The following is a 26,940-nucleotide window of genomic DNA, read 5'->3' on the forward strand; positions in this document are numbered from 1 at the left end:
AGAAATTGGGAGATCTATTTCAAATACATATTTTAGTGTTCTCACGCCTCCTCTGTTGACTCTTTGAATACCAGAAAGTCCTCCAGACTTCTACACATAAAGTACTTTCTGATCTCTTTAATGAAAACTGAAGCCAGTTCTGCAGCTCTTAATAACTTCTTTAACTATTCCTTCACTGCTCCTTTCATACCTTGACAAGTTATTGTTCCCATCGTCTCTCTGGGAGGCTTCCTGCTTTTGATATGCTACAAAATCCTTTTCTTATTCATTTGTATACCTGCAGTAAGGAACTTCACTTGTTTTTTTTTATGCTTGTCAGACCTTATACTGCCTTATAATTTCTTAGTTTGAAGATAAGTACCATTTTGTCTTTCTTTAAATATTTTTGCCTTTTTTGCAACGAGGGGAGAAAGGTATCCTTACTGTCTCTTCATCAGAATGTGCTTTGAATTTGTGCTGTCCTCATGCAGTCTGCCAACATTTTACCCACTGAGCTACACTTTTATACAACTTCACTGTTAATTCACCTTCTGAAATATCTTAGAAGGTGCTTCCCTGTATCTTCTCCTTATAGAGATGTCCCTTGGGAACACCCTGCAGTCATTATTACTGAAGAGGCTTTTTACAGTTCTCTGGTGTCCCATGTGTGGTGTGTTGCTCCTCAAAACTGTCCTCCAGTGGTCTCTCGGGCTCCTTTCCCTGACAAATGATCATATGTATTTTCTAAAGCTGTGCAAAGTGCCTGCAACACGTCCCTGTGCTGTGTGTTTGCCTCTGCTGTTGCTGTGCTCTCTGCTTTCAAGCCTCTCTAACATCCCCTGAGGTTTCTGGAAGTGCCACAGTGCATCCAGCTCTCTCAATAACACCTTTCCTATTTAGGTGTATAGTTTTGATCTCTTAAGATTTATTTTGGTAGCACTGAGACAAATATGACTTTTAATCTGTGCTATCATATTCCTGTAAGCACATTCTGCACTGCAGTTTCTATCTCACACCTTGTTATGAGCGTCCAAAAATTATTTATTTCCGCAAAAGGTGTTGGAGATGCTTCTTGTGATTCTGTTTCATGTGTCATTTTTTAACACCTTAACGTTGTAGAGCAAAATCCCATCATTATCTGGGAATACCTGTACAATTTTTGTTACTTCCTACTCGAACTTTACAAACTTGCACGTGATTCTCTTTCTAGGACACGACATTTTTTTACCTTTATCCTGAACTTTGTGTCCTCCTTCAGCTGTCAGCTTTGTTCAGTCCTTTAGCTTAAAATTTCTGCTGGAGGGTGGAGATCACACAAATGAGTCTCAGGGATCTGGCATTGAAATTGTGAGATCAGCCCCTTGTGCAAGGGGCTCTGCAGAGTCTTATTTTGGTGTAAAGAACTCTTGCTTCACTTAATCAACCTGCTCTTTAATTGACTAAGCTGAAATAAATATCTCAGAACTAAAAAGCACGTGCTTTTGACAATGCTTAATTATATCAAATTGACATTGCACCTGTAGTTCTATGAGAAAAAAGTTTAAACCTAAAGTTACACTGAAATCGAATCTGAAATTAGTTGGCACGTGATAACATTGACCTTTACCTTCTAAGAAGATGTTGGTGTGAAAATGAAAATAAATCATTATGCTGGAACAAATAAGAGCAGGGGAAAAAAGGCACTTCTTACTTTCTAAAATGACTTTTTTTTTCCCCCCAGGAAAATTTTTGCATACATCACCAGGTTCATTTAGTTTATGCAGATAACTTGTTCTGCGAGAATGTATTTCCTATCCTATGAAAACAATTCTTTTTCATGGCAGTGTGCTCAGTCTCCACTTTTCTGTTATTCTCTGGGTAGTCAGTGAATGAAATCCTGCTCATCTGAAATCCATATGTATGTCTACAAAATCTTTGCATGACTCCAGGAACCTGCTTTCTTTTTTTTTTTTTTTTAAAAAAAAAGGTCAATATTTGAGATAAATAATTATATTTTGTTAAGTACTCATGGAAATGAAGATCAGGCTTTGAGACTTAGCTGTTATATTTTTTTTCAGCTGATTCACATAAACCCTTTTTTGGCACTATTTCAGGATAAAACAGGAATGGACTTTGATACTGGAGTGCCGTAAGAAAGGTATCCCTCAATCAAAATACCTCAAAAATGGCTTTGTAGACATCAGTGAGAAGAACCTGGACACTTCTGGAAAGAATCCTCAGCTCCAGAAAAGACGTGCTTTGTCGGATGAAGCAAAAAAGGAAAGAAACAAGTTTATTTTCCAGCTTTCTGGAGAGCAGTGGACGGTAAATACAATAGAAAATGTGTTTCTGTTGTTAAAGAGTTTGGGGAGCTTAGCACTCTGTTTTTTAATCCTCCCCCCTTTTTTTTTTCCCCTCTCAATGCATATGAAGTTGCTGCTTTTTCACGGTGTTGGAAGTGACAAAAACATTTCCTATTTTAGCCTGAACTAGTGGTTTAGTTTTCAGGTGTGTGTATTTTAAGTTCTCTACTGATACGTGCAATTCATCCCTCTCAAAAATTTTTGGTGTGAGCAATCAAACTGCAATAAGGTGTCTTTCTCTGAAATTCCCCAGTGGGTGGAAAGAGATGAAAATAATAAATATTCAGCTCTGTTGCCTTGTTGATGTCTGCTGACGATCAGAGATCTGGATTCTTGCTCCAACACTGTGATAACACTTTCTCAAGCTCTGCTCGATTCAAAAGTAATGTTGGCATCAATCCACAATGGTCTTGCTGAAAAAACCCCACTTTTTACTTGCATTTTTGTTTGATGTAAAATAGGAGTTTGCAAGTAAACTCTGAATTAGTGCCAGTTTGGAATTGAGCAAATGGTGGATTAGTGTTGGTCTGAAGTTTTCTAGAGTTGTAAAAGCTTTGGCTGAAGTGTGGTTTGAAGAAATATTACTTTATTAATAATAAAGGTAAATTATAATTTTGACTTTTGTGTAGTCTATAATTTTGAAACATACCTTTCAAATTTTCGTTACAAAAAGTGTAAGTTAAAAAGTTAATTGACGAGATGGTTACATTTCACTAGAACAATTTTTTTTTCTTTTGATTGGCTTGAAAAGTAACTTTATCTTAGATTTGATCTTGAATATGAAGGTGTTTTCTTTTTGAGTGCATCAGGGAGCAGAGAGCTGCATGACTAAACTTTTCTGTTGCTTATTGTCTTTTGGCAAACCACTAAAATTTTGCTTTGTCACCACAAGCAAGGCTTTACGTTAGGAAGCTGCTTTATTTAGAGACCAATGCTCCTTCAAAATCAATGTCACTCTGTAAGAGCTGAAAATTATTTAAAAATTGTGAAAATTCACTTGACAAAGTTCTGAGAGAACTTTATTGTGGAAATTTTGTAAAATTTATATCTCTTTTATAAATCATACCACTTACTTTTCTTCTTAAAATCCCAACTACTGCTTCTAAACCGAAGGCAGACTCAGACATGAGTCTCAGATACTCTTTTCCCCTATTACTTTTTCACAACAAAGTGCATTTAGGCAAAACGAGTTTTCAGATTGTAAAACCCGGTGCTGGCAATCTGCATGTGAAAAAAAAAAAAATCAGTGGATTTATGACAGTTTTCTCAGAGAAGTCTGTATGTGATGTAGCTGAGAGCTGTGGTGTCAGTTGGGGTTTAGTTTTCTGAATGTGTTCTGCACACAAATACATTTATGAGTTGAAAGTTTGGGTGAATAAGCACTCAGAGACCAGGAGAAGTCAGAGGTGGGATTACCTGTGCAGATTTATGGGCACAGGAACAGCTGGGTTTGCTGTTGACTGGCAGCAAGAAACATCAGAGCCCTGTAAATTGTCCATTTGGGGACTAGCTGCAGAATCCCCTGTCTCACTTTTAGCTGATAAGTATTTCTATTATGTTTCCTCTTTCCTCCCGTCAATGAAGCAGTAATATATCCTCTAGATAGCTGATAGCCAAATCTGAGTAGATTACTGGCACAGATTTAATTTTGAGAACAGGGCTTTCTTCTGGGCTATGCCAGTTCTTTTTCTGGATGCTGTGGAGCTGAGTCTCAGAGGAGCAATCCCCAGCACGGGGATTTTTCAAGATCAGAGCAAGTGGCTTTACTACACGCTTCCCACAGGTCTCAGTGTGACAGTTCCGAGATGGTAAAATGTAGGCAGGTTAGAAAGGAGCTGCTGCTTCATGCTCCATACCCACATAGCAGAGCAGTGCATCTGTCCCGCTGTTTCTGCACTGTTGAGTCACCATGGCCAGGCTTCGTGAACGAAGATTTGGGAAGGGCTCTACTCACGTTTGTTACAAACACGCTGGTGGCTGAAAAGGCCAATACGAGACAGACACGTCCAACTGCAAAAGGCACAGCAGAAAGACTCCTTAGGTGGTAAATTCTGCAAGACACGATTCTTTCTGCGTTGTCTTTTCTCCTCAAGGGTGATCCTGGTGCGTTCTCAAAGGCATCAGCAGCGTTATAGATGGTGTGTCTCCAGGCTTCCCGATTGGAGGCCAGAGTAGACCAGTTCTGGTGATCAATGTGGTCAAGGCTGAGATGTTGTTTCAGGGAGTCCTTGTATCTCCTCTTTGGGGCTCCTCTCTTGCGGCAGCCGGTGGCAAGTTCCCCATAAAGCAGGATCTTGGGGAGGGGGTGGTTGGTCCTTCATCCTGGAGACGTGCCCTGCTCAGCACAGCTGTGTTCTCAGCAACATGGCCTCAATCCTTGTGACTGCTGCTTGTTCTAGAACAGATGTATTGGTCACATAATCTGCCCAGTGGATGTTTAGGATTGTACGGAGGCAGCGTTGATGGAGCGTTCCAGGAGTCGCAGGTGGTGGCGGTAGATGACCCATGATTCAGATCCATATAAGAGAGCAGACAGCACTATGGCTCTGGAAACACTGAGCTTTGTGCTTTTCTTCAAGTGTGTATTTCTCCAAACTCTTTTATGAAGCTTTCCAAAAGCACTGTATGCCTTTGCTAACCTGTTGTCCATCTCCCCGTCAATCTCACCATCCGAGGAGATGAGGCTGCCCAGGTAATTAAACTGCTGGACTGATTCGAGCTCTGATTCACCAATGGTGATGTGGGGATGATGGAAGACTTCCTGAGGTGCAGGTTGATGGAGAACTTCTGTCTTCTTTAAGCTGACTTCCAGCCCAAAGAGCTCAGCAGCATCTGCAAAGCAGGATGTTAAACGCTGCAGACTGTTGAGTAGGAGGTTGTAAAAGGGTTTTGTAAAACACTCCGTGATGGAATCATAGGATTGTTTAGGCTGGAAAAGACCTTTAAGTTCATTGAGACCAACCACAAACCCAGCAGGGATGCACCCAGTGCCCTTGGCAATGCTTCAGCCATGGGCTGGCTGGCACCTACAGAACATGGTCTCTTTATCTCTGAGAATATGTTGCTTGGCCAGAGCAGCTGTGGCTGGGTAGCAATATTCACCCAAACAAAAGGGATTGGGGTGGCTTGGGCAAATATTTTGAAAATAATCTGCAAAATTCACTTTTGAAAATAATATCAGACCTCCTTCTGAGAGCATTTGTGAGGGAGAAAATCAGAGCAGGTCACATATTTTGAATTACTGAGAGGAATTCCTTCCTTCAGGACCTCTTGCCACTTTTTTCCCCTCCTCTCAAATGTCATTGAAATGATAATGTATTTTCATTAGGTGGAGACCCACTGTTCCTTGTACTTGTAAAGTAATTATTTTAACACACCTGAGGAAAGATAAACCTCTTCAGGAGCAACAAAATAGTGGGGGAAAACAGGGTAATAATTTCATTATTATTAGCCCTAAATGCTTTCTGGTAAGCATTTTAATTTTAAGTGTATGGATGTGTTAGTGATTATAGGCCTCCTTAGATGTATGTATTTATGTGAAGAGGATGAATAGTGAGTGATTTATGGATTAAAAGCCCAGGAATTATGGCACAGTGCTCAAGGAGGCAAGGGAGCAGTTCAGTTTGGGCTTTTAACAGGGCTACAGTGAAAGGGAGATCAGTGAAAAGAGACTGGAAATAAGAAGATGCAAGTATAAAACAGGTTGTCTTAGAAGAAAGAAGAACAGTCAAACAGGATACAGCCAGCACTGGGCAAGTCTTGTGAGTGATGAGTACGGAAATTAAAATTGTTTTGATGCAACAGTGATGAATTAATAGTTAGGGAAGAAAAGGGCATGTAATAACAAATGGGCCAGTCTCACAATCACAGAATCTCAATCTGATGTTTGAATGCAACCTGTGAATGAAAGGGAATGAAATCAGACAGGTTTTCTCTTTGTCTCTTTTTATAAAAAGTGGTCAGAACCCAGTTGTATTGCCCCAGCACTGAGTCTCCTAAATCCTCCTCTGTTTGCAAAACACTTGTGTCTTGACAGCATGAGAATGGTGTAAAGTGCCACAAGTAATTCATGTTCCCAAGGTATGTTTCAGGAAAACCTTTTATCATCTGAGAGTTTTCCAGGCAAATCCGCTGCGAAAAACAGCTGGGTAAGGACCATGGACCTTTGAGTTGTGTGTTTGGAAACAGATGCCTGGGAAAGAATGATGCAGAGTTGATGAAACACATAATTGAGAACCTTTGTACACATAAACATGTATCTACTCAATTAAATTAGTACTTCAGAGAAAGAGCACTGCTACTAGAACTAGAAACTGAGGCAAAATAATGCCATGAATATTAATACGAATTTTTAAACGAAATCACTTTAACTCTGTTTTTCCCCTCTTGAGTGTTTACTTTCTGCTACTAACTAATGAGTGTTTATTCTCTAGTGAATCAGTGAATTTTAAATGCTTTTCAGAAAACATTCAGGATAAACAAATTTTTTAATGTGTGATATCAGTATTGGCAGAGGAAAGCTGATGATGCTCCTCAAATGCAGAGCAGGACTGTTCTTGGCCAGGCTGCTTTAGCTAAGAAGAGGATCTGGATGCATACCTACTTTAAACAATCTTAATGTCAAATGTACAGAAGAAAATGAGTGATAGTAAAATTCTCTACTCATAAGCCATGATCTTCTGGCATCTCAGGAGCATCTCAACAAACAATACTTGGCCCTATAAAATTACAGTAAGCATATTTCTACCTATTAATGACTAATGTCCATCTTTACACCTATCAGCTTTCAACATGCTTTCTTCTTTTCTTCAATCATCTTCTTGTTCTGGGTCACGGGACCTTTGGCTCCGATCGGCAATTGTTGCAGGCTCGCTTTTTATTTCCTTTTAAACCTTTTTTTCCCTCCTCTCCCAAAAATCAAACAAGTTTGAGGGTATTGTTTTGCTGTTAAAGGCAAAAGACTGGCTATCCTCCAAGTGTCAGTCTGGAGGTGATGTCCAGATGTTAGGAGGAGAAATTACGAGTTGATAGAATTATTAATGTTTACAGCTTGACCCCAGCACCCCTTTCTGTGCAGAACTGTAAAAAAAGAATCAAACAATTGTATTTTATTTGATTGGCCTCTATGTGGATTGGCCTCTTGCACAGTGGGTGAAAAACCTGTTTTGGGACTTGGTGCCAGTGCCCTGCCATGGAGGTGGGGACAGTGCTGGGGACCTGCAGCAGAGAGGTCCTGGAACAAGCTTCAAACCTTGTTAAAGACGTGGGAAATTTGGATTGAAACCACGACAGATAAAACTACAGAGCTGGAAAAGAAACAGAATTGAAAATTCTCAGCACTTTGATCACAGTTTTAGTTCAGGCTCACGTCTAGCAGGCAAATTCTCTCCTAATTAGAGAAATAGCATAATCAGCAATTGTTGTTTTATTTCCTTTTAAAACTTTTTTTCCCTCTCCCAAAAATCAAACAAGTTTGAGGGTATTGTTTTGCTGTTAAAGGCAAAAGACTGGCTATCCTCCAAGTGTCAGTCTTCATGAAGCAATTTATCAGCAGGCTGCCAGCTTTAGTGTGGCAGCAGAAGATTACAAAAGAACACAAGGGAATCAGAGAGCAAAGCAAACGCAGAGCTTGTGCAAATTCCAGCTCCCATCCCTATCTAGTTTGTAAATGAAGCAAAATATCACATCAATTTATGTTTCAGCAACACAAATATAAATGCTTTGTAAACGGGAGAATGTTGAAAAACCACACAATAGCAAAGTATTGGCACGCTTTCATTTGTAAATTGTGAATATGATTGTGTGATATAAAGAAATAATCTCGAGAAAGAAAAGTAAGTTGGCAGTTGGTAGAAGAATGGAACCTCTTTCTATTGTTTTGAAATTGTGTCTGAATGTATTTAGTTGCTGCACAGGATATCTGAAACTACCCTTAATGCTGACATAAAGGTTTTTCAGAATAAAATTATACATTAATAACACGCAGTTTTTCTTTCGTATTTTGGCTTAATTTTTGTAAGATGAGGAAGGAGTTTGATCTTGGTCTGAGAGGCAGCCTTGTTTTCAAAGGTGTCAAGGAGAAGTTTGTGGCTTCACAGGGGGAAACATTCCCCTTTGATCCCTGCTGTATTTGCCAACAAGGGGCTGGAGATGCTGTGTTGTGGAGCTGCTGTGTTGTGAAAATGTGGTGCAAAAAACCAGTAGGTCAGTAGAAAGGCAGACAGACCTGTACCCTGGAGAAACAGAGTGGAAAATAATGTCTGTTAACGCAAACACCTCTTTCCCTCCAGTAGGATTATTCCACTTTCTCTCTAAATCAGGGTTTTTCCCTACGTTGACAGGTATGACACTCCAGCTAAATGCTGCTCCCTATGGGCTGAATTTTCCATTCTTTACAGGTGGGAAAGACAACGCTAATTGAATTTGCAGATGGTATCTATTATTTTATTTTGCTGCAGAAAAATGGGCAGCAATGAAAGTGGAGATATGGAAACTAAACCCGGGAACGTTGGAGAGATTTCTCATTGCCAGTCCTGGGGCATTTCAGGCATTTTATTTTTTTAATTGCCATAAACTGACAAATGTAGAAGATGGATCCCAATGCAATATACAGCTAGTTGGGAAATGAAGCAAGACATGAAATGATCTGTATCAAATACAGGGCAGGTAGCAAGATAGAACCACATTAACAAAGGCTAAGGGTCTGCATGTGTAAATTTGGAAAGAATTGAAGAGAGGCAGCAACCACCAAACAAAGGACAGCTTCTGATCAAGAGTCCAGTATATCTTTAATTACAATTGGATATTTTAATATAGCTAAATTTTAAGTAGCACTATTCCTGATTCAAAAGTTCAGCATTAATTAAAAAAAACAATTAAAATGCATTACTCCTGTTAATGTTTTGGGGGATCTATGAAATCTAGAAGACAAGAAAAAGTAGGTAATATCCTTTGTACAAAAAACAGCAGTTCCTACTGTGTCATATTCTTCATGCACAGGAAACAAGTCTGGAAGTCATGAAGGAATCAAAGGCTGAAACTCTCACATCTCTTCTCATGGGGCAAAGTTAATGGCAGAACCTCTTCCAGACTATTTGTTCCAGATGTTACCAGTGCACAGTGTTATAAAACCCAGGACAGACTGGTAAATTATGTGATGCTTAAGAAGGCAGAGTGTAAATGATCTGACCTTCATTTTTTAGTAATTGATTTTTTTCTGTTTCAAGTTCAAGGAACTTGGCGACATAATTCAAACAAATACGTGCACATCTGAAGTGAATACCAATTAACTAAAGCAATTTTGTAAGAATTAAAGGCTTTATGACTTTTAGTTTCAGTCACATTGAATATTTTTGACAAATAGAATAGTCTGAAAATTACTTAGAAGCATATTTTTCCTGTGTATTTCAAAAACACTGGAATTCTGAAAACAAAGCATGACTAAATCAAGAATTACTTGCAATTGTGGACCAATTTAAAAATCAAGTATTTCTATTCTTCCTAAAGAAATCTAGTAAAATTTTTTAGAACGTTGTTGTAACAACTTAAGAAGTTAAGTAACTCTTTTTGGAAAAAGACTTTCAAAGGGTTGTATGTGTGTATCCTGTCTGAGATGGTTCTGTTCCATCTTGCCAAACAAATTTGAAACATTGGCAGGTATTCAGAACATAATCACACCTTTTTTTTTTTTTTTATGCTGACATACCCTATTTAAATATTCTCTATAACACTCACTCTTCTGTTCTGTGCTGCATTTTACTACATCTTGATGTGTGAATTAAAGCACTGAAATGTGTTTAAAAAAAAAAAAATCCTCCATCTGGAAAAAGGAGATAATGTGTGAGACACCAAACAGGTTGAGTGCTTGGGATAGGTTTCTGTTTTAGAGCAAATGATTGCATTAGAAGTTAGAAAATGAATATGTGGTTGAAAAACAGCTGCAGTGCTCTTCAAACACAGACAGCTCCTGTGAGGCTTTGGCAAACTGCTATTCTGCTCAAGATAATTAAGGCAAAGTGTTGAGGCTTGGCTGTGTTTAGAAACATGGCAGAACAAAATTCTAACTTCATGTTTTCTGTTTTCCTGTTCTTATTTCGTTTACAGGAACTCCCAGATTCTCTGAAACAGCAGACCTATCTGAAAGAATGGCACGTGAACAACACATTGATACAAACCATTCCAGCCTACATTGCATTATTTCAAGATCTGAGAGTGCTGGAATTGTCAAAAAATCAAATCCACCATCTCCCAGTGGAGATTGGTAAGTCAGTTCAAGATATTCAGATATTTATAGTCAAGCCATTTAACTCTATTACAGGTAAATGAGCATCTATGGATATTCTTATTAATTTTCTGGTAACTTTCTTCCTTGCTTACAGCCAACAGTCCCCTCTGCATTTTTACAGCTCTCTGGCTTTAATTATACTTGCCAAATTGTATGCAAAACCATGCATGTAGCATGGCTCAAACATGGGAAAAACATGGGTTTTGTTTTCTGACTGTGAGGCAGTTATTGCTTGCATCCGAGTAGATGGAGAGTTGTTCCTGAGAACAACTGGTGTTTTATGTTCCTTACAGGTTAACAAAAATAGAAATATTACAGAATTGTAAGCCTCAAACAAGATGAATTGAAACACAAGATTGTGGCAAAATGGAATCAAAAATATAATCCTGCATAAAATCTGTCTTTTGAATTTTTAAAGACCTCGGTAATCGTCTTCATTTAATAAAGGAGTAAATATATAAAGAGTCATTGAATCGTAGAATAATTTGGATTGGAAGAGACTTCAAAGATCATCTAGTCCCAATCCTGTTGTCATAGGCAGGGACACCTTCCACTAGCCCAGTTTTCTCAAAGCCCCATCCAACCTGGCCTTGAACACTTCCAGAGATGGAGCATCCACAGCTTCTCTGGGCAACCTGTGCCAGGGCCTCATCACCATCACAGGGAAAAATTTCTTCCCAGTATCTAAACTAAATCTACCCAACATGACATCAGGGGTTTTAGAGAAACAAATTGTTAATGTTTACACGCTTTGGCCTCTGTTATTTTAAGCTGTGTGCAAGAATTGTGTTTGGCTCTCCTGTGGTTTTGGATCAGACAACATAAAAGCTTGTTTGACAGATTGCTTTGATATTGAGAGGGATTTACTGCTGTAAAAAGTTGCTGTAACTGCTGGTACCTTTGGGAGTTGAGGAAACTATGAGGAAACTATGGTTTCCTGCACTATGAGTTCACCATTGTTGAGCCCATGGACCCAAGTGCACCAATACCTCAGCCTTTCCAGAATTCCTAAGCCTTCCCCATGACTGGCATTCCTTATGTACTCTAAGAGAAAGGCTAAACCCTCCACCTCCCTAGGTCTAACTGAGGAGCACAAGAAGAGAGAGAGAGCATCCTGAAACACAGAAAGCAGTTCTAAAATTTTCTGCTATTTTCTACTCTTTTCGTGCTCTATTAGAGTAACACTCATGCTTTTGATTTATCTGCTCACACTATGTTTCACAGAGAAAATTCTACATGGGCATTGAGATGTATTTTGTAGTTTCAACCTGGCATCTGAACACACTAACAGGTAATAAACAAGACACAAGCAGGAGATAATGGACATAAAATGAACACTGTTTTGTCAACACTTTGACTGAGAAACTTGAACAGGCCAGTGAATTTAATGGACAAACACCTTCCAAGAGGTGGTTTGAAAGAAAGGGGACATAGTATGGGAGGAAGGGGAAAGGACATAGCTTCCTGCCACAGGCTACCCTAAACCATTAAACAGAAGGTTTTAAGGGATTGCTGTTTAACAATGAAGGCAGGACAAAGTTTGTTGTCTCTTCTTGAAACATTATGCACTGTTAACGAAAACTGTTAAAGAAAAAAAATATTGTTAATCCTGCTAAAGTCTGTTTCCACAATAAAGGCACAAACACAGATCACAGAATCATAGGACTGTTAAGACTGGAAAAGGCCTCTAAGACCAAGTCCAACCATTAACCTAGCTCCACTTCATGTTCACCTCTGAACCATGACCCTTAGTGCCACATGTACAAGTTCGTTTTTTTTAAAATTCCAAGGGATGGTAATTCCACTGGTTTCCAACCTGTTCCGATCCTGACCAACCTTTCAGGGAAGGATTTTTTTTCTCATGTCAAATCTAGACCTCCTCTTGCACAACTTGAGGTCACTTGTTTTCGTCCTGTCACTCGTTATCCACAAGAAGAGATAAAACCTCACCTTGCTACAACCTTCTTTCAGGTGGTTGTAGAGAGCAATGAGGTTCCCCCTCAGCTGCCTTTTCTCCAGGCTAAACAACCCCAGCTCCCTCAGCTCCACCAGCTTTGTTGCCCTTCTCTGGACACGCTCCAGCACCTCAATGTCTTTCTTCTCATGAGGGGCTGTCGTGGTTTAGGGATGATATTCCCCAAGTTTGTGACCCCACTGGAGCACTCCAAACCACGCACCCCCTCCTCCCCCTTCCCCTGTGCCAGTGGCAGGATGGAGAGGGGAGCTGGAGGCACAAAAGGCAAAGATTATGAGCTGAGATTTTCTTTTAAAAGAACAGTTTACTGGAAACAGCTACAATACCAGTGACAGAGGGAAATGGTGCTACCTGACCCCCTGCTTCACACCACACTTACTTGACTGGAAGGGACCCCTTCCCCTATCCTGGGAAAGTGCCCCAGGTCCTGGCCATGCCCCCCTTCCTGGCTACTGCAAAAATTAACCCTGTCCTGTCTGGAACCAGGACAGGGGAACAGAATTGGACACAGGAATTTAAGGTGCAGCCTCAGCAGTGCCGAGTACAGGGGGACAGTCCCTTCCCTGGTCCTGCTGACCTTGCTATTTGTGATGTAGGCCAGGATGCCACTGGCCTTCTTGGCCACCTGAGCACATTGCTGGCTCTTGCCCAGCACCCCCAGGTCCCTTTCTGCCAGGCAGCTTTCTGGCCAACCTTCCCCAAGCCTGTAGCACTGCATGGGGTCGTTGGTGGTGTTGGCGTTGTTGAACCTTGTGCAATTAACCTCATTAAACCACTTATACAGCCTGTCCAGATTCCTCTGAACATCCTTCCTTCCCTCCAGCGGGTCAATGCTCCCACCCAACTTAGTGTCATCTGCAAAATGACTAAGGGGACACTCAATCCCCTCATCCAGAACAATAAAGGTTTTTAAAAGGCCTGTCCCCAGCACTGAGCCCTGGGGAACTCCACTGGTGACTGGGGGCAAAGTAGGTTGATCTGGTACAACCAATTCACTGTAGAGAGTAATGGAGAGGCCATATCAGACCTTTCTTGGGAAACAAGGAAGAAATTTTCAGTGTTTCTAATAGCAATCACTGTTCTTTCAATTACAGTAAAATGATATGTTTTCTGCTCGTCAGCAGCTTTTATGTTATTCCCATTTACTCCAACTTCCACTTTCACTGGAGTGAAACTCCCACTTTCACTCCAACATGCTTATTCTATTAGGTGTTGCTTTCTTCCTTTCAATGTTTTTGTTCCTTTTTTTTTTTCCTGTAAATGTTTGATTGGAAGAGCCAGAGAATGTCAGAGAACTGTTTTGCTGTGGGCCCCCCTTCAGGGACAGTATTATGGCACTCACCATCCCCTTCTTAAATGTGAACGCAGGTCCAGAATTTTGCTTTTCAAGATTCATTAAATCTAAGCACTCATCTGTAGACACACAGATTTGAACATCAGACACTGCATAACCAAATCAACAAATTTTCTGAGCCATAGACGCTGTTTATAAAGTAGTTCTACATCACAGCACTAATTCTAACCTGTGCAGAAAAAGACACACACTCACTGGTGTGCTTTAAAGCCAAACAATACAAAAAAAAGCCACTCCAGGAACTGTGCAACTGGACTGTTCAGCAGTTGTTTTGCCAAAACTTACTAATGGTTTTCAGTCTCACTGAATGTCTGTGTTGATGGATCACCTATTAGTAGTGCAGTGACACTGCCCTTGCTGTTAATGGCATAAATTACAGAGAAGTTTTGTCTTATTTTGTGTAATGCTCCAACTGTTGATGTGTAAGGGGACATTCTTGCAAATAGTTATGCTTTTATTTCTTATACTGTACATGCATACAGAGACAGACACTGATGTGCATTGGAAATGTTGATTATTTTCATAAGGCGTTATTATGAAAGGTCTTGGATATTTGGAAGGTTTTGGATACAGCTTCAACATGAAACATTTCATGCTTCAGTCAGCTTAGCTACTAAATTAGCAGAAGGAAAATAATCAATGTGGGTTTGATTTGGGAGCTCTGCCTAGGAAAGGAATGAAGACTGGCTGCTAAATCAGAAGATAAGGTAAGGTGTGTAGAAAGGTTAAGTGTCAAGATATGCACCATTTTGTTTTCTGTTTACAAAACAGCAGCAAGTAGATAAATATCACAGCTAAAATGTACTTGAGAGTAATGACAGATGGATGATGCTGGCTGTGACACACATCTTGCTGATGCTTTAATCTTCAGACAGAGTTGGAGCCAAATTTAGATCAACAAATCATCCTGGTGAGCCATGTCAGGGCTCCTTTTGATTCTCACCAGAGGGCTGTAAAGGTATGAAAGAACAGGAGGGGATGCGAGTATTTTCAGTGCAAAAAAGGTATTGCTGGAACAGCAGTGTCTGGACTAAAATGTCTGCAGGAACTCAACTGCATGTCCCTATTTTGCTGGGTTTAGAAGATAATGTTCCACTCTGAATCAGGGAGAAGAAAGACTCGGATCCATTCTCAGATATTTCAAATCACACTTTTGGTTGTAGTCACCTATGCACTTGAGCAGGCCAAACTTGTATCAGAAGATAGAGGAGAATGCTATTGATATGATTCTTTTTGTGTGATACTGAATATTTTAGGGGGAAATACATAAAAAAAAAAAAAGGAAAAAAAGGAGAAAACTGCATAATGGAGCTGTCTGTCTTAAAGTGGTCAGGTCTGGTTTGCCCAGAAACAACAGAAAAATTCATGAACAGGGCTGTAGCTGGAAGATTTTATTCGTCTTTGTGAGACTGCAGTTCTGGCTCTGACTACATGGCTGCAGTGCAATTCCTGTTTATGAATTAGTGCCACTGCATTAGTAATTGATATAACTGAAAATATCCAGCAGAATATATTCTCATATTCACATAGGAAGTAGTGAACTGCATTTTCATGTGATCCCAAAGCTTTTATGCTGGAATGGGATTGTAAGGCTATATCAGGATTTTTTTGTCCCACAAATTATTCACAAAACATCTCAAAGAGCTGTTAATAAAATATTTGTACCTCATTATGTTCTCTCACATTTTTTGGTTTGCCAGATACTTAAGATTAAAAATAACTGTGCTTCTGAGACATATTTTAATAAGAAATCACAGGGATTTTTTTTTGTCTCCTCCCTACATCACAGCATGAAATTTCATTTGTGCATACCATTAATCCAATTTCCTAGAACTCAAAAGGGAAAACTATTAGTAATAGATTTTTGAATGACTTTTAGACACCTAAAATAGCTTTTTACATTAACAAGATTCCCAATGTTCTAATGTGCAAGTTTTTGAGAAGAAAATACATATTCTTAGTCTAAATGCAGTCTAATTCTGAGGAAGTGCAAACCTTTATCATTTATTCAGTATGGAATGTTACTTGTCCAACTTGTCTTGCACACAACTGAGAAAAATTTTGTTTATATCCCCCATTTGAAGAGGGAGTATTAAACACTGCTGTTGCAAGTTGACTGTTTTTATGTGGAATTTTTTGACTCAGCCTTCAATGGCAACCTCTCCTATCACACCTCTGGAGTGAATTGAACTGAAGGCAGGGACTGGGGGAACAAAGTCCTTCCCACTCTGAGTAAAGACCCGGTTCATGACCACCTGAGGCACCCAGAAATAGGTTCCTCTATGGCACCTGAGAGATGCACCCCAGACTCCTGAGGAACTGGCTGATGGAGCCCCCAGGACGCTCCCCAGGGTGTTCAGGAAGTCCTGGCAGTCAGGTGAAGTCCCAGGAGACAGGGAGAAGGGAAACATTGCACTGATTTTTAAACAGGGTGGAAAGGAGGCCCCTGGGATTTGCTGAGCTGTCAGCCTCACCTCTGTGCCTGGGAAGAGCACGGAACAGATCCTTCTGGAAGCTGGGCTGAGGCACAGCCCTCCCAGAGAGGGGGTTTGAGACAGCCAGCACGGCTTCACCCAGTCCTGCCTGACCCCTCAGTGCCCTTCTACACTGAGGGGATGCAGCAGTGACCCTGGGAAGGGCTGCACATCCCATCCCTCTGCACTTCCCTCAGGCCGTGGCCGTGCTCCACCACAGCACCCTTCTGGCTGAAGTGGAGGGACATGGAGTGGGTGGCTGGAGTGTTCAGGGGAGGAGGAATCGGCTGGATGGTCTCATCCAGAGTGTCCTGGCCAATGATTGAGTGTTTGAATGTCCAGCAGGGAGCAGTGGTGTCCCCCAGGGCTCCGTCCTGGGACCAGTGTTATCCAATCTCTTCTCCACCCGTGATGCAGACACTGGGATGGAGTGCACGCTCAGCCAGGCTGCAGATGACTCCTGTCTGAGGGATGCAGTGCCATCCAGAGAAACCTGGACAGGCTGGAGAACCTGGCCCATGTGAATCTTAGCAGGTTTAACAAGGCCAAGTGCAGGGAGCTGTGGCTGGGCCTGGGGCAATGCCGGGGGGAGGAAGGGGTTGGGAGCAGGACTTGGGGGTGCTGATGGGTGAGAGGCTGGACATGAACCAGCAATGTGGACTTGCAGACCAAAAGGACAACCTTCTCCTGGGCTGCAGCAAGAGAATTGTGGCCAGCAAGTCAGGGGGGGTGGCTCTGCCCCTCTGCTCTTGTGAGACACCACCTGCAATGCTGCGTCCAGCACTGGGGCACCTACTGGAGTGAGTCCAGAGGAGAGACACAAGGACAACTAGAGGGATGAAGCACCTCTCCTGTGAGGTCAGGCTGAGACAAATGCGATTGTTCAGCCTGTAGCAAAGAAAACTGTTTGGGTGACCTTATTGTGGCCTCCCAGTACCTGAAGGGGGCCTATAAGAAAGCTGCGGAGGAACTTTTTACAGGAGTGTGTAGTAACAAGATAAATGGCCGTAAACTTAAGCAGAGCAGATTTAGGTTAAATATTAGGTAGAAATTCTTCCCTTTGAGGGTGGGGAGGCCCTGGCACAGGTTGCCCAGAGAAGCTGTGGCTGCCCCATCCCTGGAAGTGTCCAAGGCCAGATTGGATGGGGCTCTGAGCAACCTGGGCTGGTGAGAGGTGTTCTTGCCCATGGCAGGGGGGTTGGAACTAGATGATCTTTAAAGTCCTTTCCAAACCAAGCCATTCCATAATTCAGTGATTCTGTGATTGAAGATCCATGTAAAAATTTGTCTAGTGTTTTACTCCAGTTAGCACAAGGGGATCTGCATTTGCATGGAATGGCATCCTTAGACAATAAAAGCATTCTGTGATGTCATCTGTATTTTTTCCCTGACACCTTGTTAGGATGGCTAATGTAGGCTTTTGTAAAAGGTGAAGTTGTTTAATTGCTAGTTTAGCTTTTTAAGATAAATTAAAACTTTAATTTGTGAATAGATGCAACTGTAGGCAACAACTATGGAATTGCAGCTCCCATTAAAAAAAAACAACAAACCAACAACTTTAATTGTGAAACTGCCAGGGAAGCCATGGATTTCATTACAGCTTTTACTGCCTCTCCATGGAAAACACAGAGATGTTAGCTGTTTAACTCCCAAATTTGCATATTTTATAGAAATGAAAATTCAGTGCCATTAAGCATAGTTAACAACAGCATTGTAGTAGCAACGATTTTACTATTACTACTTTTAATTGGGAAATTGTGCTGGGATATTATTTGTGTGTGCATGTGGCAGGTGGGGGAGTCAAATCCTGCTCTACATTTGTGCAGTCATGGGAGGGTTGTCACCTCCTCTGTCCCCACCTAGAGCTGTCTCAGTTGCTGTGTTACATGCTCATCAAGCCTGGTGGTGACTGGGCACCACAGCAAGGGCAGTGGAGAACTTCTGCACATAAATAAGACCCTAAATACAGATTTCAGGGTAGTGAAAGTCATACATAATGCCTTGCCACCCTTCTTATCCCCCCTCCTCCCACTGACAATGTCTACGACATTTGAAGAGTACTTTGGGATTCATTGTTCCCCAGTTTTTCACTCTTTCAATCATGACACTAAAGATTTGAGAATCTTTAGTTTTCATGAATGTTGTCTTATACATTTTTAGTCTTTCTCTCACAAAATTAGCCTAGCAGACAGGTCTAGGGGAAAAGGAGAGTAACATTCTTACTCCTTTTGTCTGAGAAATGAAAAGATCTGTCTGTGACCTGGATAACCATTCTTGCAACCCATACAGTCTAATTCTACCCCTGTGCAGATTGCTGCTGGTGAGAATTTTAAACAGTTATTTAAGGGAAGGAGTAATTAGAGGCGTGGTGCTGAATGGAAATTAGGTTGAAATACAAAATTTATAAAGGAAAGGAAGTTGTTCCCAACTCCTTTGGTTTCCATCTTTCAAGATGATTGAGCTTCAAGTAGTAGATCTTGTCCATCTGGTATCTCATTAAGTATTTGATATGGAGAGCTACGGAAAATAAACTTTGATTCAACAATTGTAAAAATGAGCAGAAGACTAGTTAAACCAGAGGCAACAAGGCACTTGTTTGGAAAGGGAAGATAGTGGTCATGAGGAAGATAATTTTTGGAGTTTCTCAAAGAGCACCCTTGACTTTATTCCTTAATTATTTTGCGAAATTGGGCTCCTGAAATTTTTTGCTTACACTAGTTTGGCTGTTGTTGTCACTGTAAAACAGGTAGAAATATGGAAGGCCTGATGAGTAGGTAGGCTTCCAAAAAACATATAGAGATAAAATTCACAATTGCAGAGTTCAAAGTCAGGCATTCAGGAGTTTTTGTGCAGCAAGTCAGAGATCATTAAAGACAAATAACAGAAGAAATTAAATTGCAATTCTGACAGTCAGAGGAGGACTATCCAGTAATTTCAGACGAGAACGGATGCAAAACAAATCTATGAGGTTGTCCTGAGTTTGTTATGGAAAGTAAATTCAGTTGCAAGACTCATGGCTTTTTTCCAGCAATTTTCATAATCTTAGCCATGGCAATTACTGTAAATTTAGTGTTGGTAACACCGAGTGCCTTGCTTACATTAGTTCTGCAGCTACTAGAGAGGTGGAAATTGCAGTGACTGAAAAGAGAAACATTAACTCCATTCCAGATGGAAACAACACAATATCCCAGTGCTAAAAGAAAAGACAAAACTTTCCAGTGCTAGTGAATAAATAGTTCCATTTTTTCATTCCAGTGGGATTTGGTCTCCTTCACCAAGGGATTAATTGATTGAGGAAATAATAAATTCCAATTCTCTGATTCTCTATATTATTTTAAGGCATTTCTGTTTCAGTGATTATTTTGTTGCAATGAGGTGGTAAATTGATGGTTATAACACTTAGCATGTGATATAATATCTTTACATCATGATACTAAACCTGGTGAGGTTTAATATCATGATGTAGGTACCCTTCCTCATGGGTAGGCTACACTTCTATTATTTTAGGTGTTTAAAAATAAAGAAATAAGGTAGTTCACAATTGACACCATTAAGTCAGATTTATTAGTCTCTTGCACCAGCTCCAACAACCCTCTTCACACAGTGACGTGCTGGCAAAATAATGCTCTTACAGAAAATTTTGCTTCTACTATTTTAGCTAAAAGAGCAGTTTACAGTGAATAGGAAAGGCAAGGTTACCTTCCTAAAAGGACAGCCGAATTGTGAAATACACCTCAGTTTCTGGTTTTGGCAGAGCTAAAAGGGGGAGGAAGCTGTGTGGAAAAGTCCATATTTTTCTCTGTTGTAACCTGTAGATATTAATATAACTGAGATTTTACAATATATGCCTTGCCTGTTACATGTGGGAAGATCTGTGTGGTCCAGCCACCATTTGAAGACAATGTTGTGTCCTAGGGAGACTGTGGGGTTTATGTAAAACGCTTTTTACATGCCTGTGACTCTGACAACTCAGGGAAAAATAAGGGGTTTTCAGTTCTCTGTGTTCCTTCTCTATCCTTTTCCATGGAAGCACCCTCTAGCATCTGGTAAGGATTTCTACACATTGCAAAAGGTGAGCAGCTCTAAACCCACTTTGGCTTTGGAAGGGGTTTAACTAAGCATTAGAGTCTTAAGATTAATCTCACTTATTAGGATATTGGCTTGAGGACCTGTGCTCTGGAGAGATCTCCCCAATGTCATCAAAATCCCGTGAAACACCAGATTCTTTTTAAGAATTTGATTATAAATAGAAGACTGATTTCTGTGGTTTAGGAATGGTGCTCCCCAAGACTCTCTGAACCATGTGCAGCTCTATCCTGCTCCTCAGCTTCCCCCTTCCCCTCCCCACAGCAGGCTGGGGAGGAGAAATGAAGGCACAAAAGGTCACAGGCTGAGAGGAGAACAATTTATTGGTAACAGTAATGAGATAAGAAAACTAACAGTAACAGCAACAATACTAATGAGAGACAGCACAAGAGGAGAAATTATTTACTTGCAAAAAAACCCCAATAACAGGCAACATTGGATGTCTCTCTCTGCTATGTTTGCTCGACTGGATGAGTAGCTCTTCTCCCTGGAAGAGACTCCCTTTTCCCTGCCCCCAGCAAAGATGTGAATTGGTCCAGAATAACCTTCAGGCCTGGTCACTTCAAAAATTAACCCTGTCCTGGCCCGGACCAGGGCACTGGTACAATGTAAGATTGTGAATCTTGTGTGTCTTGTCTCGGTTTACAAATATCTGGTCTGTTTTGAGAGCCTGTTGATACACAAAGCTGTTCTCTCCCAGTTTCTGAATTCTGCTGAATTGCATTTATGTTCCTTCTGCTTTTCCTTCTGAGAGCTGTACTCTAACACTAGGTAGAAGGGAATACCACAGGAATATAACTGAGCAGATGGCAATGTTGGAGATGATAACAAGTTGATATCCTTATGGGAAGGGATTCCATTGAGGCCAACCTTGACAGGCTCAAGGGATGGGTTCATGGGAGCTGCATGAGAGACAACAAGGACAAGTGCAGAATCCTGCACACAGGATAACTTCCAATGCCAGAGCAGACTGGGGGATGAGTGGATTGAGAGCAGCCCCACAGAGAAGGACTAGAAGATACTTTTGGAAGAGCTGGCAAAGTGCATTTGCAGTCCAGGAAGCCAACAGGATCCTGAGCCACATCAAAAGAATTGTGACCAGCAGATTGAAGGGAGGGATTTTCCCCCCCTCTCCTCCACACTTATGAGTCTCCACCTGAAATGTTTTATCCAGTTCTGGGGTCTCCAGTACAAGAAAGGGTGTCTTCAGTAGGTCAGAGGTCTGGAACACTTCTCCTGTGAAGAATGACTGAGAGAGCTGGGGTTGTTTAGGCTGGAGAAGGTTCTGTTTTCACCTCATTGTCACATTTCAATATAGAAACAGCCTTTGGAGAAAGAGGGAGGGAGAATTTCTAGCAGGGCCTGAGTGGCAGGACAAGGAACAATCATTTTAAACTGAAAAACAGTTGATGTAGATTGGACATAAGTAGTTTTTCATGGTAAAGGTGGTGAAACACTGGAACAGTATGCCCAGAGAAATTGTGGATGACTTATCATGGAAAGTGTTCAAGGTAGTGTTGAATGGGGCTTGGGACTAGATGACCTTTGAAGGGTCCTTCCAACTGAAACCATTTTGTGATTCTGCAATTCTGTGATTGTCCATGTAATACAACAACAGATCTTTCCATAGAATTGTCTCATTTTGTTATGTATTTAATGATTCCTTTGCAGTTTCATACATTCAAATTCCTTGCCCTTTGATTATATCACAGTATAACTTGCATTTTTTCAGGATAATACAGTTTGCATTTTAGTGATGTTTCTAAACCTATTTTTGCTGAAGATTATGTAATGCTATAATTTGAAGAAACAAGGTGCTTTGTGACTAAATGCAGCCTAGAATATTATCATGGCCTTAAAATTAAGGGATGATAAATTGCAATAAAGAGAATAATGAAACAAATGCACACATCCATTATCTTTTGTAATCAAGAATATACAACACTGGATAACAGAGACAGAATTCTTCATGTAGTAAGTTTTGTAGGAGTGATTGTTCCTAATGAACAGGTTCTATAAAACTTACTAAGATGCTTTTCAGTCAGCAGGCATGTTTCTACAGTGGCAAAACCAAAAGCCAACTTCCCTAGTTTCAGCTGAGGTTAATAGGTGTCTCATTAGAGGAAGAATCAAGATCTTTGCAAGACTTTGCTGCCTCCTTTCAAATTCTCTCAAAAACCATTGATGATTGAGGGACTCTATTGCCACCCACAAAGTTAGAGATCACTGCAGAACACAGTTATTAATCTTATTCATCATCACCATAACGAGTTTTTTCTTTGCTAAACTGAGTATGCCTGTATGCCTTTTTCTTTTTCTTTTTTTTTTTTTTTTTGTTAATGCACTGATTTGGATTATCTTACCCTCACAGGCTGCTTAAAAAACCTCAAAGTGCTCAATGTGAGTTTCAATAATTTGAAGTCAGTCCCTCCAGAACTGGGTGATTGTGAGAATCTAGAAAAACTGGATTTGTCTGGAAATATGGAAATAACAGATCTCCCATTTGAAGTAAGATAACAATCAATGTGTTTTTTTTTTATTTGGCTTACAAGGTATTTTATTACAGTCTTCAAGTCTTTTCTCGACAGATTAAATCACATTCCTTGCAGTTTCTAGCAATAATGGTTTAGTGGTGATATCACTGAAAATGCCTGAACAGCAGTTAAATGGGACCAAGCTACTTTGTTTTGGTTTTCAAGTGACTAAATTTTGCTTGTATGTCTTCTGATACATGAAGGAGGACATGATCCTCAAAAGGATTTGGCTATAAATGGAATAAGAAGAAGGCTGCTTATCCTTCTGACAATCTCCTACTCAATGGGATGGAAAGCCACTAAAACTGAGTGTAGTTTACTGGGTAATGGTTCACTTAAACCCTGCAGGAAAAAAATTGGATCTGTGCAAACGACTTTATGTAACAGCAAACACTGGAAGCAACATCGTGTTAAAATGATATAAAAGGTCAAGAAGGAAAACCTTGGCATTATCTATTGTGTTCCCACTTTTCTCTGGAGGCTGGAACTCATTTGCAACTGTCTGGCTACAAAAAGCTCTTCTGATTTAGTTTATAGAACTGGTTTTCCAGAATCAACGTTGCAAGGGCAGCTTTGGCAGCTGAACATGCAATTAAAGGAACATTTATCAAATTGATTTAAAGTGCCGCAAAGTGTTTGGCCTTCAGTGTGCTCCACATGGCTCATGCCATTGAGAACAATTGCATCAGTAGCCTTGCTGACATGATGGGTGTCTGGGGTTTGAATCTCAGGTGGACAAATGGCTGCAGTGATTGGCAGGTAACTATTTAATGAATAAAAATATATTAAATATGTTAATGAATTAAAATATATTAAAATATTGAGTTGGTCTGAGCTGTATAAAGGGGCAAAACAGAAAGACAGTGGTGGGCTCGCTTTGGCTAATAATCAAATGCCCACCCAGATTCTCACTCCATCCCCTTCCTCTGCAGATATTGGGAGAAAACAGGTTCAGAAAGCTCATGGTTTGAGATAAAATCCAGTAAGATTGTTTACCATTTACTTTTGTAGGCAAAATGGATTATGCTTCAGGAAGATCAATGTTGGTGAATATATATTTGAGTAGTGAGAAACAAATAAAATAAAACATTATCTTTCATCCCCTTTCTCCCAAGGGATTCCTCTGCCATTCTTGAGCAGTGCAGGGAGGCAGTGGAAGTTGCAGCCAGTACACGAAGTTAAGTTTTTATTTGACTTTCAGATCCTTAAAAGTTTCTTCTGGGAAGATTAAAGAAGTGTATGAGAGCCACATCAGTATTCTCCAGTGTAAAACTTGCTCAAAAGAAATAAAGGCAAACTGCAGCCCAGCAGAAATTATCTAAGTCTAATTTTGCCTTGGTTTTTTTTTACCTAGAATAATGACCAGACAGACACTGATAACATATATGAAAATGAATTCAAAGATATATATGAAAATTAATTCAAACATTCATGTAAACCTAAAATGTCTGTCCAAGTGTTTCCAGGGCTGAGTCCTGAGAAACCACCAAGAAACCTGGAATTCAAAACATGTCTGAGTTCCATCAACAATTCAATTTTTGATGCATCCATAAAGGATTACGAGATCATCAGAGCTCTGAGACTGAATTACATCTTCAGTAATCACTTTCCCTGTTCCCTTTCCATCCATTTTCTCTATGACAGTTGGAAAAAATACAGAAATCTTGAAGCCCTTATTTTATTTGATTATTCAGTGTTTTGCTTTCTTAGGAAAAGAATTCTGGTGGGTTTTTTTTTAAATATAAACCCAAAATATTAAATGATCAGTTAATTTAGGGGGAGAAATCTTAATGAGATAGGTCATGTGACACAAGACTGTAGTTGCTACTTGGAAATGGTAGAGGGTGAGTGTAGACTAGTCACAAACCCATGCAGTGTCATCAAACACCCTTTTACAATATAAGTTCCTAATGGTGAAGACAGGTACTGTATAGGTATATAAATTTCTTCTGGCATATCAATTGCTTCTGATCCTAAATTTTTCAGTCAGCCACATAAGAAATTCCCAGGTTGTTATGATGTGTGTTAAGTCTGTGAATTTGTTTTATAAATAAGGGAAACTTCAGGACAGACAAGATGCTAAGCACCTTTATCCTGTACTACTTTTCAGGTAACTACAGTTGCTAAGGAGGTTTCCAGCATGTATACTGACTGTACTTCTTGTCTTTTTAACCCACCAATTTTTTTTTTGTTGTTTTCAATAAAACCATTTCAAGCTGAGATATGCTCTGATTGAGATGCTCCAGCACAACTTAAATCTTGTGAATCTTCATTCTCTGTTAAATGAGGGTGTGTGCTCTCATCTTTTACTTCCTCAAGGCTTATGATTTCATACCATTCCACACTATGGCTAAGGAAGAATCTGCTTGAATATCTATTTCTCAATTTATTTTTCTCTCTTCCACTGTTGAATGTCAAACATTTTTAGACATTAAAGAGTTACAGTGAACATCAATATTTGATCAGTATCACTTGAAAAGTAAGTCCTTTGGCAGAAAAAATTATGGATCTGCAGTTGAATTCAAATCTGTATCAGCCATATTTGTAAATTAACAACATCTTGATCTGGACCTGAATGAAAATATAAATTTGAAATAAAATGTAAATGTTAGAAAAGGCAACGTACATGACATTACATTTGTACAGCCAGTTTCTAACAGGTACTTCTCAACCTCAGTAACCAGATTTAGCAGAGGAGAGTACACTGAGAGGCTTAGGACACAATCCTCCCTGATATGACACATAAAATTCTTCTTAGATGGGGATGCACTTGTTCTTCTGGCTGAGATGCTCATGAGAGGCATGCCTTGCATGTTATCCAGTCCATCTCCTAGCACAGTGTGATTTTATTGGATACCACATATCAGTAGCTGCAGAGAGAAGGGGATTGATGGATGGATTAATTTACAAATTTCTTGTATGTTTTTGTGTGAATTTAGGACTTAGTATGATGCTGGTGTTTGTATTTTAGCTGTTGGACAGGATCTCTGTTAATATGTTCATACATGCTGTGCAATAAATTTGTTTTTCCAGGAATAAAAGCTGCATTATAAATAATGTATTTTCTCACACAAGTATGTAGAAAACTGCTCTGATCTTACTTTTAGGTGTGCTTTCTTTAGAAAATATTACTTTCTACGCTTATTTACCAAATCACCCAATTAAATTTTCCTGTGCGTGATATTTCAAAGAGTCAGTTTTGCTGTGGTTTTGTTTTTCTGCCAATAACGTTGCTGCAGCCAAGAGTATCTATAGATGCCACCCAAAGGAACTTGAGTGAGAAGAGAGGGAAGATGAAGAGGTTTTCATTTCTTCCCTCTATTCCATCTGGTGCGGCACACGCTGTCAGCCACAGGACAGACAAGTCATTCCATTCTGTCCAACAAGACAGAAATGCTTACAGTAGAGATTCTGATATAGAAAATAAATTTAAAAGGGTTTTTTTCAAAGCTACTCTGCTTTGAACAGTGTTCAGCACCACATCTGAGCAGCCCCAGTGAGTGATCTGAATGTTTTCTGTATCATTTGTGAGCTCTGGGTAGTGCGAAGTGAAGGAATCAGAGACTGTTACAGCATATGAATGCTTTGTCAGTCAAAGTGTATATGTATGTATACTTGCATTTTCATGTCAATCCTATCTAAACTGATCTTTGAAGTTCAGAGAAATGAGAAGGTTGTGCTTTCTGGCTATTTTAGCACACACAGTTACCAAAAGATCAAATTAAATCTTGTTTCATATTTCTGATGCATAGAAAGTTTCAGCTGAGTCCTGAGATAAGCAAGTACAGACTTGAGGACCTTTCAAAATCACAGAATCATAGAACAGTTTGTGTTGGAAAGGATCTGTAAAGATCATACAGTCCAACCCACCTGCCATGGGCAGGGACATCTTCGACTAGATCAGGTTGTTCA

At 40.1% G+C, this 26,940-nt stretch overlaps 1 protein-coding gene across 1 annotated transcript in view; it reads left to right on the top strand.

The window, feature by feature from the left end:
* LRRC2 (leucine rich repeat containing 2) overlaps positions 1–26,940 on the top strand; it is a 64,511-nt gene that overhangs the window by 18,221 nt on the left and 19,350 nt on the right. Inside the window, exons 3-5 of the mRNA XM_027671026.1 lie at positions 2,073–2,283; positions 10,425–10,581; positions 22,866–23,002. Of these exons, the coding sequence (XP_027526827.1) occupies positions 2,073–2,283; positions 10,425–10,581; positions 22,866–23,002 (505 nt within the window). The remainder of the gene's footprint in view (positions 1–2,072; positions 2,284–10,424; positions 10,582–22,865; positions 23,003–26,940) is intronic.

This window comes from Neopelma chrysocephalum, unplaced genomic scaffold (genome assembly GCF_003984885.1).
Source record: "Neopelma chrysocephalum unplaced genomic scaffold, ASM398488v2 Primary Assembly neopelma1_97017, whole genome shotgun sequence".
Taxonomy (NCBI): Eukaryota; Metazoa; Chordata; class Aves; order Passeriformes; family Pipridae; genus Neopelma; species Neopelma chrysocephalum.